This window comes from Vulpes vulpes, chromosome 6, assembly GCF_048418805.1.
Source record: "Vulpes vulpes isolate BD-2025 chromosome 6, VulVul3, whole genome shotgun sequence".
NCBI classification, from domain to species: domain Eukaryota; kingdom Metazoa; phylum Chordata; class Mammalia; order Carnivora; family Canidae; genus Vulpes; species Vulpes vulpes.
Window position 1 is genome coordinate 72,089,955 of NC_132785.1, and position 17,878 is coordinate 72,107,832.

The 17,878-nt window shown below is 34.4% G+C and overlaps 1 protein-coding gene across 6 annotated transcripts in view; it reads left to right on the forward strand.

Annotated features, from left to right (window-relative positions):
• The window catches only part of NUBPL (NUBP iron-sulfur cluster assembly factor, mitochondrial), a 208,111-nt gene that overhangs the window by 149,092 nt on the left and 41,141 nt on the right, over nt 1-17,878 (forward strand). For all 6 annotated transcript variants that reach the window (XM_026007679.2, XM_072761371.1, XM_072761367.1 and 3 more), the window contains one exon: nt 15,151-15,244. In XM_026007679.2, the coding sequence (XP_025863464.1) occupies nt 15,151-15,244 (94 nt within the window). The remainder of the gene's footprint in view (nt 1-15,150; nt 15,245-17,878) is intronic.

Here is a 17,878-nt window from a genome sequence, read left to right on the forward strand (position 1 = left end):
GAATAAAATTGAATTGTTGCCATAGTTTTTTTTGGAGAACAGAGACTCTGTGTTTTCAAAATAAAGGGTGAAAGTATTTTGTTTGTTTGTTTGTTTTTTAATTTTATTTATTTATTTATTTATTTATTTATTTATTTATTTATTTATGATAGTCACACACAGAGAGAGAGAGAGAGAGAGAGAGGCAGAGACACAGGCAGAGGGAGAAGCAGGCTCCATGCACCGGGAGCCCGATGTGGGATTCGATCCCGGGTCTCCAGGATCGCGCCCTGGGCCAAAGGCAGGCGCCAAACCGCTGCGCCACCCAGGGATCCCAGGGTGAAAGTATTTTGTAAAAGTGTTTTCTAAGTATATTAGAACATAAGTTATACATAGGCCTTTAGGCAAAGATAATTGCTTAATATTTCATGTTTAAGGAAGTTTCTAACTTAACTGAACTCTGAATGGTTCTTAAGATGTGACAGGACCTATGGAATTGAGTATAAAAAATCTTTGAGTGAGTAGTTCTTGAAAGAGTCAGACACCTTACTTTTAGCTTTATTAGTAGTTGGTTTTTCCTTCAGTTTGATGGCCATCAGTAGACAAGGCTGCTTCTCCTATGGTGGCCATACCTATAGCACCTCCTAGTGTGGAACCCAGAGCCTGCAAACCACCCAATAACTGTCAGTGTTGATTTTGAGTGCTTTGTTTTTCTGTGAATGATATGTCAGATGACAGATTTTAATGGTTTCCTTTGTTTTGAAAAGAAGAGGACAAATTTAGAGTATTGATGGAAGTTTATGTGCAGAACTTTTTTACCACAGTTATTTGGTAATTTAAATGCAACCAAATTCAGTTTTTACAGATGTGTTGATTGTGTATAGGAACATCTGTGACCTACACTGCTAATGGGTGTGGATAGCTCTCCACGAAGGCAAGAATATCAGTCAATATTTTATTTTTACTGCAAAACATTTTTGCATTTGAACGTCTGATTTTGGAACGCATGATTTTTTGGTTTATAGATATTTGCTGCTGAGCTTAGTTTATATATATAGTGTTTGGCTAGATATCTGTCACAAGCTTAAGATGATTGCTGATTGAAAGAATCTAGCTGAGGAATGTTTAACTGGTTATTCTTGAGTTTCCTTCATGAATCACTTATGTAGCTCCCCTTCACAAAACCATGAAATTTATACTATGAGTTTTCATCAAGAGTCTGTGTAAGAAACATCTACATCTGTACTCCTTTTGGAGAATGGTGGAAGAGGAATAGACAGGATAGAGGTAACATTGAAAGGCAGTACATTATATGAAAGGAATATGGGCTCTGGTGTCAGAGGTTAGTAATTCTGGTGGTGGGAGTATGTAGAAAGTCTCTAATTTTCTCTGTGTTTTCCAACAAAATAAGACATTTACTAGATCAATATGTTCCTGGCATTTTGGTTGGCCTGAATGTACAAAAGTAAGACTTGTCCTCTGCCCTTAAAAGACTGATTCAATATTTTAATAATAAGACAGCAGCATGACCCTATTGCTAATCCACATTTTGTTCAGTTTTTTTTCTTTTGTATCCAAGATTTAGCTTTAGTTTTCTCATTGTAGGGTGTGTGTGTGTGTGTGTGTGTGTGTGTGTGTGTGTGTATGCACACGTCCCCCCACCCCCTGTTTTTTCATGTATTGGCTGGGGAATTGAGAGAAAGAGAAGGGGTAGTGATTGATTGATTGATTCAAGCCATTAGCTAACATATGTTGGCAATCTATATATATTTCTTTGCTCTGATTTATTGTCCTATACATTAATATTTCAGAATTACTGAGAGTATACTTGATTCAAGGAGTTAATTGTGTATATCTTCTTTGCTGGTACCAAAATAGCTTGGTTAGAACTTCAGCCTTTAATTTTGTTTGTTTATTCATAACTAGTTGACTATTTTATTATTTTTTTTTAAAGATTTATTTAGAGGAGAGAGAGCAAGCATGCACACATGAGTGGAGGGAGGGGCAGAGGGAGAGAGAAGGAGAAAGAGAATCTCCAACAGACTCCATGTTGAATGTGGAGCCTGATGCAGAGCTTTGTCTCACGACCATGAGATCATGACCTGAGCCAAAACCAGGAGTCACTTAACTGATTGAACCAACCCTCTAGTTTACTGTTTTAAACATAAGACTCAAGCATTGGACTGTTTTGATGCAATTCTGCAAAAGTGTGCATTCATCATATGAAATAAAATTATTTCTTCTACTGGAAGAGAAAAAGAATTATATTAAAATGTGACTTAAAAATCATAGTCTGGGTACAGGTGGGTGGCTTAGTGGTTGAGCGTCTGCCTTCAGTGGTTGAGCGTCTGCCTTCAGTGCGATCCTGGAGTCCCGGGATCAAGTCTCACATCGGTCTCCCTGCATGGAGCCTACTTCTCTCTCTGCCTGTGTCTCTGCCTCTCTCTCTCTCTCTCTGCCTCTCATGAATAAATAAAGATAATATTTTTAAAAAGTCAGTCTTATTAATATTAGTCTAATTGATAATAAAGATTTTTAATCTGGCAGCTATGATATTTGGAATAAAAATGACTTCTCTGGACATTGGTACTGAAAGTGAGGCTGAGAAAATATGTTCCAAATAGTCTATATTTATTATTATTATCTTATTTGAGAAACCATAGCTTACAAAGTAGCTAGTTTATATATAGAACATGGGTTTGTGTTGAGTCTCATTATGATCCAATTATTTTTCTTCTGTTTCATGGCATGGCTATGGCCCCTACACTAGCCTACATTCTGTTATGTATGTGCCACTAGAGGGAGGGATAGATCAGGGAAAATTGGAGTACAAGTCCTATTGATCCATAGGTTTTTGGCATAATTTTTGTTTGAGAAGGTTATGATGATACTTACCTAAGTAATATTACTCTTCTAGTTGTATAGAGAGCAAAGTGAGGTCTAGAAAGATGACTTTCATGAAGATTACAAGTAATGTACTAAGTGTTTTGTTTATTGTCTTATTTTCCCAGCTTCATGAGGGCAGGAACTTCAGATGTTTTGTTCATTGCTATATTCTCAGTGTCTAGAATGGTGGTTGGCACATGTAAATGTTGGTATTAGTTTCTATGTAATTAAACTTTGTAATGATTATCCTCTGTACCCACTTATGTACAGTCTGGCTTTAAGCATGTACATTAATGTGTGATCTGTAATATTAAAATAAATATGAACACACTAGATACCTCTTCAGGCAAGAACAACTTCTAGATACATTGCCACGTTCACTTGCTCTTCGGGGTACAAGACTATTGTGAACAAGCCTAGTTATAATGACCAATGTGCTTAAATGAGAATGAAGGAACAGCTGCTCATTTAATGGTCTTTTAATGAGATGCATAAAATTCAGTCCATTTTTCTATTTCTTTGCAATTTCATGATCTCAGGTTTCTTAGATGTCTTTTGGGTACTTCTGAAGTAATTATGTAGTTTAGGAAGTTGGAAATTGCTGAAGTTGATGTGGTGGGAATTAGGTGGTTTTATGTGTTTATTTTTTACCCAGTCTTCAAATCTGTTTCCCATATATTATCTGTATCACCTCCATCTCTATTCTCATAGATGTATATATTCCTTAATCTTTCTCAAAATCCTTTTTGTTAAAAGTAGTTATAGTTAAAACCTGCTGCATTATTTAGTTTTTTTTTTCTTTTTTTTTTTTGCATTATTTAGTTTTTATTAGGAAGTCACTTATAACAGTAAATGTATTGTTTTTTCTTTAGTTTTGTGGATGATTGGTCTACTTGTAAGCTTGAACAAGGTACACGTCACTAAAATGTAGAAATCTAAGTAATACATTCAACCAACATGTGTGACTTCTGCTTACTTCTTAGCCCTTATTTTTAGTCATTTACATATTTTTAAATTATATTCTGATTGAATATTTTCATGCTTAGTTTTACTCATGAGAAATTTCCCTTTAATTTGCAAAAAGCCATTTAACTTTGCTTGTGTCATGTAGGCATATGGCAAAGATATATTTAAGTTACTTGTTTCGATCATTTTGGAATGTGGTGACCTCAAAAATGGGCAAATATTTTCTTAGCATTTGGTTAGAAGAATAAATGTGGTATGCTAATTGAGAGAAAATTTAATTTTGACTTATATGACAGGACAGGCTTGTATTTGTTTTTGTTTTCAGGCTTGTATTTGAAGTGATTTTTTCAGTGTTAATATTATGGCTTGATTACCTAGTGCCTTTTTTTAAAAATCCATGATCACATTTCCTTTTTGGATAAAAACTCCTATAAAGCAGACAACGGTTGTTTTTGTTATCCCTATTTTGCAGAGTGAGTTTTGGGCAAGTCATTTGACTCCTGAGAGTTTCAGTTCTTTATCTGTAAAATAAGAATATTGGGGAGGATAATCTCTGAGGTCCTTTTGAGCTCTGCAGTTCTCTGTTTATACCATTGTAAAATGAGGGAATGGAAACACAGACGAGTTAAATAATGTTTGTTCAAATAAGTGCAAATAATGAATTAATAATGAAATCTTCACATCTGACTTTCTGATATACTATGAATTGACACTTTCACACAGTCCTTATGCCTATTACTGAAGTTTTGCTTACTTCTTATTGAAAATTCAGCAGTTTATAAAAATTATGCTATAGATTTAATATTTTTTAAAAACTCAAGTATATTTATACTATAATTTCAAGTTAAATTTATATAGTTTAGTAGGTGCTCATTCATATTTTTAAAAGGAGAAGGTCTTATAAATATCAATTCCCATAGCAACTAAAGACAAGTCAGAAAAGCATATCTGAAATTTTGTAGTATGGTATAATAAGTAGGTCAGAAGTAGAGTAGTCTCACCTGTAGCAAAAGAAATAAATAGAAAAGATACTTTTTTATTTTTTTTATTTTTATTTTTATTTTTTTAAATTAATTTTTATTGGTGTTCAATTTACCAACATACAGAAAAACACCCAGTGCTCATCCCGTCAAGTGTCCGCCTCAGTGCCCGTCACCCATTCCCCTCCACCCCCCGCCCTCCTCCCCTTCCACCACCCCTAGTTCGTTTCCCCGAGTTAGGAGTCTTTATGTTCTGTCTCCCTTCCTGATATTTCCCAACATTTCTTTTCCCTTCCTTTATATTCCCTTTCACTATTATTTATATTCCCCAAATGAATGAGAACATATAATGTTTGTCCTTCTCCAATTGACTTACTTCACTCAGCATAATACCCTCCAGTTCCATCCACGTTGAAGCAAATGGTGGGTATTTGTCGTTTCTAATTGCTGAGTAATATTCCATTGTATACATAAACCACATCTTGAAAAGATATTTTTAAAAAGGATTTTTAAAATATTTTTACTTGAGAGAGAGAGAGCAAATGAGTGATAGAGAACATGAGTGGGGGGAAAGGGCAGAAGAAGGGAGAAACAGACTCCCCACTGAGCAGGGAGTCTGATGTGGGGCTCCACCCCAGGATCATGACCTGAACTGAAAGCAGACACTTAACTGACTGAGCCACCCAGGCACCCCAGAAATATTCTTTAAAAATTTTTTTTATTATAATTGACATACAATGTTATGTACATTACTTTTAGGTGTACAACATAGTAATTCAATAAATTTATACATTATGCTATGTTCACAAGTATAGTTACCATCTGTCTTTATGCATCATATTACTTATTATTGACTATATTCTTTATGCTATGCTTTTTATTTCCATGACTTATTTATTCCATAACTGGAAACCTGTAACCCCCAGCCCCTTTACCTATTTTGCTCAGCCCTCCACCTTCCTCCCCTCTGTCAATCATTTGTTCCCTGTATTTATAAGTCTGATTCTGTTTTTTGTCTGTTTATTCATTTGTTTTTATTTTTGTATTTTATTTTGGTTTTGTTTTTGGATTCCACATATGAGTGAGATCATATGGTATTTGTGATTCTCAGTCTGACTTATTTCACTTAACATTAATACCCTCTAGGCCCATCCATGTTGTCTCAAATGGTACAATATCTTTTTTTTTTTTTTCTAGCTGCACAATATTGTCTTCTTTATCTGTTTGTCTATCAGTGGACAGGAAAGGTTCTTAAGTGACAATTTTCTTCCATCCTTTTCTTGATCCAAAATTTGTATTTGAATGTTTGATAAGCATTGGAATGATTTGAGCTTTCTTTTGTTGGCTGAGTATATATATCCCTTTCATGACTGTTTATTGAAAGACGTTTTATATTAGTTGGAAATTATAAATTATATTTTATAATTATATATTATATAAATTATTATATATTATATTTATATATAATATATATTTATATATTATATCAATTATTATATATAATATATAATAATATATTTATTATATTTTATAATTATATATTATATATAATTATATATTATATTTTATAATATATATTTTATAATTATATATAATTATAAATTATATATTATAAATTTATATTAGTTGAGATTAGACTTCTCAACCTTTAAGGGTTTGTGATTGAATTCCTTCCTATTCCTCACCTCAGTGGCAGTCCCTTCAATAACTTTTCAGGATTATATCAATCTTGCAAATTATGACATTTCATATAGATATAACACATTAATTTCTAGATGAGCTAGGATGAGGCATTTTAAGATGGCAGTCAGAGTAGATTGTAGTTCAATACAAATTTAAATATAAGTTCTTTGAAAAATTCTAAAAAAAAGCTAAATTTTTGAAAGGAAATCTGATCACTCTATAAAATTTATTCAATATACCAAATCAACTTTTAGGTTTTTTTTATTTAAGGATTTTATTTATTTATTCGTGAGAGAGAGAGAGAGAGAGAGAGAGGCAGAGACACAGGCAGAGGGAGAAGCAGGCTCCATGCAGGGAGCTGGACATGAGACTGGATCCCGGGTCTCCAGGATCACGCCTTGGGCGGAAGGCGGCGCTATACCGCTGAGCCACCTGTGCTGCCCAACTTTTAGTTTTTTTGTTTTAACATAAAGTACCCCCATTTTGGAAAATAAAGGAGCTTGTTTTACTTTGGTGCTTTTGTATAAAAATAGCTTTTATTCAGTTTTTCCTGTAAAATTCCTCACAAATATTTTTCAGTTGACACAAGGAAATCATAGTCACACTTTTGTTTTTTAGGTAGTTGGAAAGAAAGTGATCATCTTATCTAAAATACTTTATTTTACACTTGAGAAAACGGAGGTCCGGTGAGGTTAATTCTCTGACCCATGGTTATATAGCTAATTGTGACAATAATGATTGGAATTTAGATATGCAATTTCTGAGTAAAACTCTTCTATTTGATGAATAGGTATCTGGATTCTTGTCTGTATTCAGCTAGAGTCATAGTCTAGATTTTTGCCAAGCTCTCTTTTTCCTGTGCTGTTTTTATATTTAAAAAAAACAACAACAACAGTAATTTCTGAACCAGAATTTAAAATCCAAAAGCTGCATTATAATAGCTCACACTTAAAATGTAACGGCATATGGAATTATAGTTTCTCACAGTTGGTTTCCTATTTGATATGATTTAGATCTTTAAATTTTTAGAATAAAATCTGAGCCAGTTTCAAAAATATTATGTTCAAAAGCTATAGATATTTAAAAAAATCTTTAAGGTATTTATTTTCTGTTCTTAGTCTTTATAAGTTATTTACTTTGATTAAAATAATAATTCCAGATAATTCTTTTGTATAAGTGGTTGGTAGAATTATGGTTATTGATTTAAAACAAAACCAGAATCTAATAGTAGATTATTGAAAACTAAAATATTCTTTAACAGCACAAAGTCAGGAAATTGACAGTTAACATTTCCATGGTTACCAGCACTCTTGCTCTGTAATATAAAAGACTTTTAAAGGATCATATAAGGAAAGAATACCAACTATGACATACCATAAAAAATTCTCAGAAGTAAAAGAAACATTATAATTAACCAGAAAAGGGAAAAAATAAGGGAAGTGAATGAATTCTTCTATTTCTTATTTATATTATCTAAGTAAATAATTTTCTCTGGGTCTGTAGACCCAGAGATTTTATTTTAGACTGAAAAAGTAATATAGTAAAGCTCATATGTTCTTGTGCTAATGAAGTTTGCTAGCAGAACTCTTCAGGGGATTGGAGAAGAGTGATGGTACACTCCATATTCTGGGAGATTGGGAATATGACTTGAGTCACACAGACCAAGATTTATATCACTGCTCCACCATTTACCAACAGCCTGACCTTGGGCAACTTCCTTAACTTCTCTAGTTCTCAGTATTCTTATCTGTAAAATAGTGACCATAATGCCTGTTTTACAATGTGATATAATCATGTATATAAAAAGTGTTTAGTGCCTACCTTAACACTAAACAGTTCTTTTCTTCCTGCTCTCCTTTACCTGTTACCTGTGGACCCACTCTCTACCTCTTCCCTCTCCACTAGTCCTATTCCACCTGATGGACCTAAAGCCCTAAAGCTCTAAAGTAAGACTTCATATGGCAGGTAGCTAGAACTAAATAAATGGCAACTTGGCCAGCTCTTCACATCATTCCTCGCTGGTGCGATTGGGTAGGCTGGTCTCCTGGAGCAAGTATCCCTTAAGTTCTGTAATATCCTTAATAGCATTAGAACCCTTGGACAATGAATGTGGATTCTCTTAGTGAGGCTCCATTTAGCCTTTATGACAGCTATAACCCTGCTTCTTCAGGACCCTGAATTCTCCCCAATACAATATTTTTTTTCCTAAGGATATTCTTTTAAAGAATATTATAGTTTTATAGTTTTCCATATTAAAGAAAGCACTACATGTCTAAATGTATAGGCTGACCTGGGAATTGGATAATCTTTTAAATTTTAGTTCAGAAATTAGATACAGAGTTACCAAAGATTGATCCCTATATCAACTTTTAGATGAGAAGTCCTCTGTGAATTGAGGCTATCTCCAGATTGTCAGGGCCAGTCTACCTCTGCTAGAACAACTGAGGAAACGGGAGATGATGATAAAGGGAAAAATAAAGAGTAGAGTTTCTCTTCTTTTCGCTCTCAGAACATTACTATCACTTGGGTTGGTAGTACCTTTGGAGGAATTTATTCAGGGTTCCCACCCCGGCCCCACGCACATACATACATACTTCTTCCTATAGAAAGTAACATATTTGAAAATGGACTAGAGAACTTTATCATCTCAAAGATGAGTATATCAGAGAAAATATATCATTATAACTTGAATAATTTGTTCTCATTTTATAATTGGGTCACTGTCTCATCAAACAGTCTTCATGGTTAAATTTATTATATTTTGTCTTATCATTTCTTTCCACAATTCAGTAAACCAGCAACTTGAGTAGAAATCTTTTGCTATTCAAATTGTATATTTATATATAAATAATTTCACTTTTGTAGCATTCTTCTTGTAACCAAAATAAAATATTGTATGATTTGATGAATAGGCCACTAGGCAGAGCAAAAATACAGTTCACATTTAAAGAGAACCACTTTATGTTCTGTTTTAGATTTATATTGTATATAAAAAATGTCTCACATGGCAAAATTTTAATTTTAGCAGTATAAAGTTGTAAGGGGCAACTTGACTTATAGAAGCACTCAGTGGATGTTGATGGAACACTGGCTAGGCATTAGGGAGGAGTCTAGATGTGGAGAGGGAGTCCAGAGATTAATAAATAGACTCTTTCTTACATTGAAGTTGGGCGGATAGTTACATATAAAAAAAAAATAAGTACCCTAGAATATTTAGAACTCAAAGACCCATTAAAAACCTGGAAGTTAGTTGAATTGAAAATCCTAGGAGCTTGGTAATTTGCCTGTCAAATTTGTCAATGGGCTTGGGACAAAGTTAGCTGCATCTCCTCATAGTGGCATGGTTTTATGTCTGGGATTCCAAGCAAAGCACAAGCACTGTTCTGTTTGCTATTTGGGTAGGACTGTGCCTAACTAGAGTTGGAGGACCAGGAAATCAGAGACAGATGGCAGAACGTAGCTATAGGACAGAAGTAGCAACAGATAAATGGCCAGAATCAGACCCAGGGACACTACCTTGATATCTACTAATTATGAATTAAAGGCATAAGAGTCAAAACCAACTCTTCAGTCAATAATTAAGAATAAACTGGAATGAAAGAGGCAGTATCTTAGGCCCAACTCAACTTCCTTTAAGAATTGGCCTTATCACTGATGGAACAAGCACCATTTCTCCTGTTTCATGATTTCTCTATTTATTCTTTAGTTACCCCTTTTTCTTGCCTTTAGGAGTTTAATTCTTCTTGGCTACTACTTTGCCTCCAGCAGGCTGTAGCTCTGCCTCTTTCTTGGCAGTGATTTTCTTCTTGATTCCACAGGCCCAGGACCTACCCCACTGATGTTATTTTCATCTGGCTCATATTGGCCTTGCTAGGAGACCTAAGGTTTCTGGGACTCTTTACCTTTGCTTTGGAGAAGCATATATTGACCCTATATGCTTAAATGTGGCCTGTGTAGTGATGCTGATGGAAACTGCTACCCTAGAGACTAACTGTGATAAACTACTTGAGCCAGCTGTGAAGCGAAAAATGGAATGCATCTCTGGGCCTTTCTTTTCACACTTACAGCTCAGCCTGCCTGCACTTGTGCTCCCAGTATCCTCTAGAGTGAGGCCTGACTGCTGCTGCTTTAGTCAGCTTATTAACAGGAGTGTCCATGGAAGAAAGTGGCCCATGTTCTTTTCCCATACATAGCACCACATCTTCATAACTAATGTCCTGGAAAAGATAACTTATTTTGTCTGCCTAGATAGAAGATACACTTTTATCTCCTCCGAAAGAAGGGATTTGCCTTCATTTAGTTTTTTAGTTACTTTCAAATTATTGGGCATTATTTTGAACATAAAATATAAACTATTATTTGGAGAAGGACTATCAGCCTAAAATGACCCAATCGGTGCTAGTTGGGAGTAGTTTCCCTTCATAAGGTTGACCAAAAATAAATAAATAGATAAATAAAAATAACACAGATTTAGTAATTATTCCTGGTGGCATAACTTTCAAGTTTTGGATATCTTTAGAAGCAAAGTGAAAGAGCAATAAAAGAAAGACAGTTGCTTAAATGGTGATGTTATAGCAATTCACAAATGCATATGTGTCTATAGGACAGATGAAAAAACAATGTTCTAATGTTATTTAAATGGCTTTGGACAAAAGCTCAGTTACTGTATTATATTTGGATACCAAAAATCCTATTATCTCAAACCCTTTAGAGGAAAATAAAGGTTATATGTTACGTGTAAAAAAAAAAAAAGTACTGCACAGAGCCTCTCTCAACACACTCTGGTCTGAATTCTTCCCCTGGATCTGTACCTCATCCCATCTTTCTAACCAGTGGCATTTGTTTTTGATCCTCCCTTTATGCTGTTGTATATTCCCCTTCAGATTACTTGTTAAAGGTTTTATTTATTTATTTATTATGTATTTATTATTTATTTGAGAGAGAGAAAGAGAGAAATGGAGCACATGAGCATGAGCAGGGAGAGGAGCAGAGGGGGATGGAGAGGCAGTGGAAAGAATCTCTAGCAAGCTTATTGCTGAGCCGCATGTGGAGCTCAATCCCATGACCCTGAATGAGATCATAACCTGAGCCAAAACTGAGTGTCAGAAGCCTTACCAACTGAGACACCCAGGCACCTTCCACTTCAGATTTGATGCACATGTTTGACTTCCTAACTATATTAGTGAATTCTCTGCTGTAGTGCTGTCTCTTTATCCACAGAGCATCTCTGAACTACCTTGGTAACTCTACTTCTAGATGGATTTAGTCTGTCCTGATGGGATCCTTATAGTGTGGAGATTGAGAGGGTTTTACCAGAGGTGAGGTTACCATGACACTAATGAAGTTTAAACTCCAGATTCTGTGCTCACATGGGTTCCTGTGATGTCGTGGGAGTTGTAGAATGTTCCAGGTGGAAAAAGGAAACAAGCTGCAGTCAAGCAGCATTTCAATGTAAGCATTTATGTTATTCAAGAGATCTCAGAGAAAGGAACTTGAATCTCTAAAGCTCCAGCATTTTAGGGTGATTTCTTTTCACAGTCTAAATTAATATTTACTTGTTTTAATATTTACTTTTTGTGCCTAATTTTGCCTTCATAATTTTGTATTCTTATTTTTAGAAAGGATCACACAAATTGTATATGCTTCTGGCCACATAAAATCCCAGTGGGATCTATCACTGGTTTTTACTAAATGAGGACCCTGGGTGTTTTGCTAGTCCTTATTTATCTGCACTATTTATAAGAATAAACAAACACTAAGTAGAATCTAGAGAATATCCAAATCACTCTAAAATCAATGCTTTACTGACTCTTTTACAAAAGATCTGTAACTTGCTGGCAGCCAGTATATTTCAGTGTTAATATTAGTGAATGCTGTAAGACTGGAACTCAGATACTGACTTTAGTTCATTTTAAGTCAGCAGGCTTTTGTGGAATGCCTACTGTGTGTGATCAAGGTGCTGGGCCAGAACCATTTTTTAGTTTAAATGCAATTTAAGAGTCATTTGAAATTGTCTTAACAGTGAAGTATTTTTAGTTCCTTGGAAACCTAATAGCAGTTCTCTTTAAATAAATAAGAAATTGGAGCCAATGTGATAAATATGATTAAATGCCAGGGAACAACAATGATAAATTGTTGGCAGCAATCCTTTGATGTTCTCTGAAACAAAGAGACTTGTCAGTATGCCAGTGCTAGGAGTTTCAGTGCAGAGGATACAAAATGAAAAGTATCCTTGATCTTTTCTGTAGATAGTTTCATAGATGATGGCCCTGGGTAAGTTTGGGGTAACTATTTTTCAAACCAAGGAACCCTAAATTGAAAATGAACTGCTTTATGTTCATCATTTCATCATTCTTTTAAAATGTGTCATTCAATCAGTATCAAATACTTGTGTTTGAGAAATATCATAAAATTCCTAAAAGACAAGTTAATATATAATGTCAGGTACTGATAAGTGTTTGAAAAAAGAAAAAAAAAAAACAAAGAGAAGGAGAGAGATTGATGGTGGGAGGTGGGATGCTATTTTAGAAATGCTATACTGACTTCCTAGCTATTGCTCAAATTTGCCAAGCATATCCCCATTGGTTAGAACCTTTCTCGCACTTGCTGTTGCTTCTTCCTGGAGAGCTTTGTTTCCTTCAGATGACTGCTGCAGTTATTTTTTGACTTCACTCAGTTTAAAGTAGTACCTTCTACCGTGCTATTCTTTTTCCTTACTCTACAAATATCCTTTACCATTTGACTTTGGGAATCAAAGAGATTAAAAGAAATTCTTGGGGCACTAGGGTGGTTCAGTCAGTTAAGCATCTGCCTTCGGTTCAGGTCATGATCTCAGGATTTTGGAAATGAACCCCCATGTCAGCCCCTCCACTCAGCAGGAAGTCTGCTTATCCGTCTGTCTCTCTCAAATAAAATCCTAAAAAAAAAAAAAAGAAATTCTTTGATAAATCCTTTGCTATTTGAACTCTTACTACTTGCTCTCAGAAATTCAAAAATTGAAGAGATTTTTAAAATATCTCTTGCTATTATTTGACCTAGATATCTGAATTAGGAACCAAGTAATTTGTATAGCAAAGGATACTTGTTTTCTTCATAGCCCTTTTTACACTCTGATTTGTCTTACTATCTGTTTGTCTGCCTAACGCTAAAATATTAGTTCCACAGTGGCTGGGAAGGGCTGGGACTTTGTTTTGTCCACTGATCTATCCCCATCACCTGGAACAGTGCCTAGTACTTAATCAGTTATCAATAAATATGTGTTGAATATATGTGTTAATAGGTGGATAAATAATTGCTCTTTAGCTATGTTGATCTTCTTTCACTTGCTTACTTTACTAAACTCTTTCCTTTGCAAAAGTTATTTCATTATTTGCTTACTCTGTCTCCTCCTATATTATAAATTCTGTGAGGCTAAGGACCATGGTACCATTTAATTATCAATACCTAGCTCGATGCTTAATATGTAGGAGACACTAAAACATTCTACAAGTGAATGAATGAATGAACAATTAGGAAAAGTGCCTACTAGGAACACCATATCTAATCTAATGGGAATGAGGGGAAGTGAATTTCAAGCTGGATTATGAAGCATGAGGATGAATTAGCAGATGAAGAAGACCAGACAGAATGTTCTAGAGCTTAAGCTCAGACTTTATCCTAAAAGCAATAGAATAATTCTAAACAAAAAAGTGACACTATTAGACTTGTATTTTAGAGGAGACCTTTTCCAGTAGTGTTAGGAACAAATGGGATGGGCAGTGTCAGAGCAGAGATTGGTTGGAAGGCTTTAGTGATAGATGCCTGTGATCTCCATTGGGTTCTCAGCAATGAGAAAAGAGAGAAGTAGATATATGCTTTTTAGAAGGCAAAATAAGTGACCAAGGCTAGTGAGGGTAAGGGAAGTGTTAAAGATGATTCCAAGCTTCCACTTTAGGCAAATGAGAAGATCATAGGGGTATTCGCTGAAACTGTGTACTCAGAGGGAGGAGCCATCCAAGGACTAAAGAGTGTGAGGAACCCTTAAGACCTGTCTAAATTGAGGCTGAGCCTTAAGAACTTGGTAACATAGCTGATATTTTCTAGGTATAGATACTTAGAAAGGTGCCTGGAAAGAAATAATAAAAATATTAATAGTGTTGGAAGTCTAGTTATGTTTCTGAATTTTTCTTCATACATTTCGGTTTTCATTATTAGTGTGTTTTAAGAAGGAAAAATAATAAACTTTAAAAAGTTATATTAGGATCTGCCATAGAAAATGCTGTACCGAAAAACCAAAGAGCACAGAACTGAGGCCTTCCTAGGTATAGGCTATCCCCAACGAAAATAAATTATTGGTCCTGAATAGAAGAAGCCCACTGTGGAATAGGTTCACCTTTGTGTGTGTGTGTGTGTGTGTGTGTGTGTGTGTGTGTTGGAGGGTGGGGCAAGAGAGGAGGGTTCATTTGGAAATTTAACCTTTTCATTCTTAGGTCTGTTAAAGCCAGGAAGTCTCTTACTCATTCGCTTATTCTTAGCCTTCAGCACAATCCCTGACACTTAGTGTAATGGCTTAAGTGAAAGCTGTTACTTTGGATTTGTTATTAATACATTCGTTTTTATTTGTATCACTATTCACTGTAATGTCATACAATGATATTTGTGTCATCTTGGTTTTTAGGTAGATTGGGGTCCACTTGACTATTTAGTTGTTGACACGCCACCAGGAACTGGAGATGTGCAGTTATCCATCTCACAGAATATTCCCATTTCAGGTAATCTTAAACTTTAAACTAATTTGTGCTGTCTTTGGTGTTTTGCTATTCCCATACAGAAAAAGAAACTCTGTGATAGGCAAACATTTTTATGTCTTCAAAACAGTCATTTATAAATTTTTCTTTAGAGATCAGATTCATAAATTGAATTTTTCAAAATATTACCAAAATGACTGTGTTTACAAAAACATAAAGACACTTTGAAAAGGAGGTGATATAAATCTGTATTCTAGAAAAACAATAACAAATATTGTTTAGGTATAACGTGGCTGTTTGGTTCATAGCTGTCCTGCAGTGACAGCATAGTAGCACTCAGCAAATATTTATTGAGCAAATACTGAATATAAATAAATATAAGGAAAGTTTGGCTTTTTTGGTGTATGCAAGTATGGGAAAATTTATATTCAGCTAATTATTTAGTGTTAACCTTAAGAGGGCAATAGCATATTAGCTTACATCAACTATACAATATCTCATTATGATAGTAGCTATCTTGTCTATGGTAGAGAATTTAAATATAAGTAGTTGGCTTTTATGTTGAATCTGTTTCCAAGGATTTTCCTAAATTCCAGTGGAGAAATAATTGTAAATCTCTCTTATACATAAGGGCGTTAGGAAATAATTGAATTTTAGAATGTCATTAGAAATCAGTTATGTATTGGTAATAAATAACCAAGAAATATTACTGACATTTAATCACCAAAAGGTTTAGAATCTAGATTTTTGATAAGTCATACACATTGGTTGGAAATATCAACATAGCATCATTAAAATGAATTTTTTTGAGATTGCCCCAAAGGGCAGTAACATGAATATTTTTGATATTTAAATATATTTGCTACCTTACTGAGTCAGAGACTCTTTCTTTGGTGAAGCAATCTAGACAATATGAGATGGGAGTAAAGTGAAGTGGCACAGGAAAATAGTTGGATACATCTGTTTTGTAATCAGTGTACTAGATAGTCTGTTCTTGGTATTTTTAAGTATTTATGGGACTTATGTATTTCTGAATCTTAGGAATACTTGCTAGATGTTTATTGAATAAAATGTGCTCCTGGCATCTTGAAATGCCTGTTGCCGACTTCCAAAATGTTTATATTATTTATATGGATAATTCATTGATACAGTTGGGCTAAATTATCATGTATTCCCTGAATTGTGATTTGGTACCTTGAAAAGTTTAATTTACTTCACACAGATAAACTGATAGCCGCAAGCAATTTACCTTTGTTTACTCAGATAACAGCCCCTCTATTTGTATAGGATTTATGATTATATCACCCTATTTTTATTTGTACTTAAAACCAACAATATGTAGATTGAGGTTAAGATTTGCTTCTCCTTTGAAGATTTCTTTCTTATATGCTAAAATTTAACCAGTAATATTTCTTTATTCCTTTACTTTGATGAAGAGTCTGCCCTAAATAAATAAGTCATTAATATCATATGGTAATAAAAAGCAGTATTTTTTTGTTGTAGTGATGGTAAAACATGACATAAAGTAATATTGAGTACATGCATATTGTTGTGCAGCCATCACCACAATACAACTCCAGAACTTTTTCATTTTCTCAGACTGAAACTCTGTATCTGTTAAACAGTGACTCTTCATTTCCTCCTTTCCCTAAACTCTGGTAACCACCATTCTTTCAGAAGCAGTATTTTTTATGTTAAGATGAGGAAATGAATGAGAAAAATATATGAGGAAATATATTTTGAAGAATAGGTAAATTTTTATGTATCTACTATTTACTTTATTAATAAAATTTTAAATCAATAAATATTTATGCATATAAAGATAGATGCTAAGCTCTGTAGAGGATCCAAGGATAGTTAAATCACAAATGTTTTCCCTAGACCAGAGTTCTGTACCTTTTTTGATACTCAGAACTTTTTTGAGATTTAATTAATATATGGATTCTCTCCAGGAAGATGTATTTGTATTTACAGAAACACTATTTTAATGTGCATTTTAGGAGATTCACAGTTCTTAGGTTAAAAGCCCCAGCTCTAGAAGATAGAGCCAAGGGGAAGGGCACAGGGAACAAGTGGCTGCTAAAAAAAGAACTACAATTCAGTGTGAAAACCTGCTGTATGAGAGGTCTAATAAACCCCATGATATCAGAGATCACAGGACGAAGAGATCATGGATTTGAGGGGAATTGTAAAACACTTAATAGAGATGAGTTTTTAAAGAATAAATATGAGGGTACCTGGGTAGTTCAGTTGGCTAAGTATCTGGCTCTTAATTTCAGCTCAGGTCATGATCTCAGAGTCGCGAATTGAGCCCCATATTGGGCCTCCATGCTGGGCATGGAGTCTGCTTAAGATTCTCTCTCCTCTCCCTTTGCCTCTCCCTTAAATACTCTCTTTCTGTCTCTTAAAAAAAAAAAAAAATATATATATATATATATATAGCACCATACCTTGTTTGCTTTGCATTTTTTCAGCCTAAGGGGAAGAAATAAAAAAAATGAAACTTTGGGTGTTTATATAATTCTGTTATAGAAACATAACATTTATTTTACTTCCCAAGTCTGATCCATTAAAAAAAATAGAGCCAAGTGCCAGAAAAATGTTTTTGAAAATTCATAAATTTAGTGATTTCTGGACTGTGGAAGTAAAGTTATGATT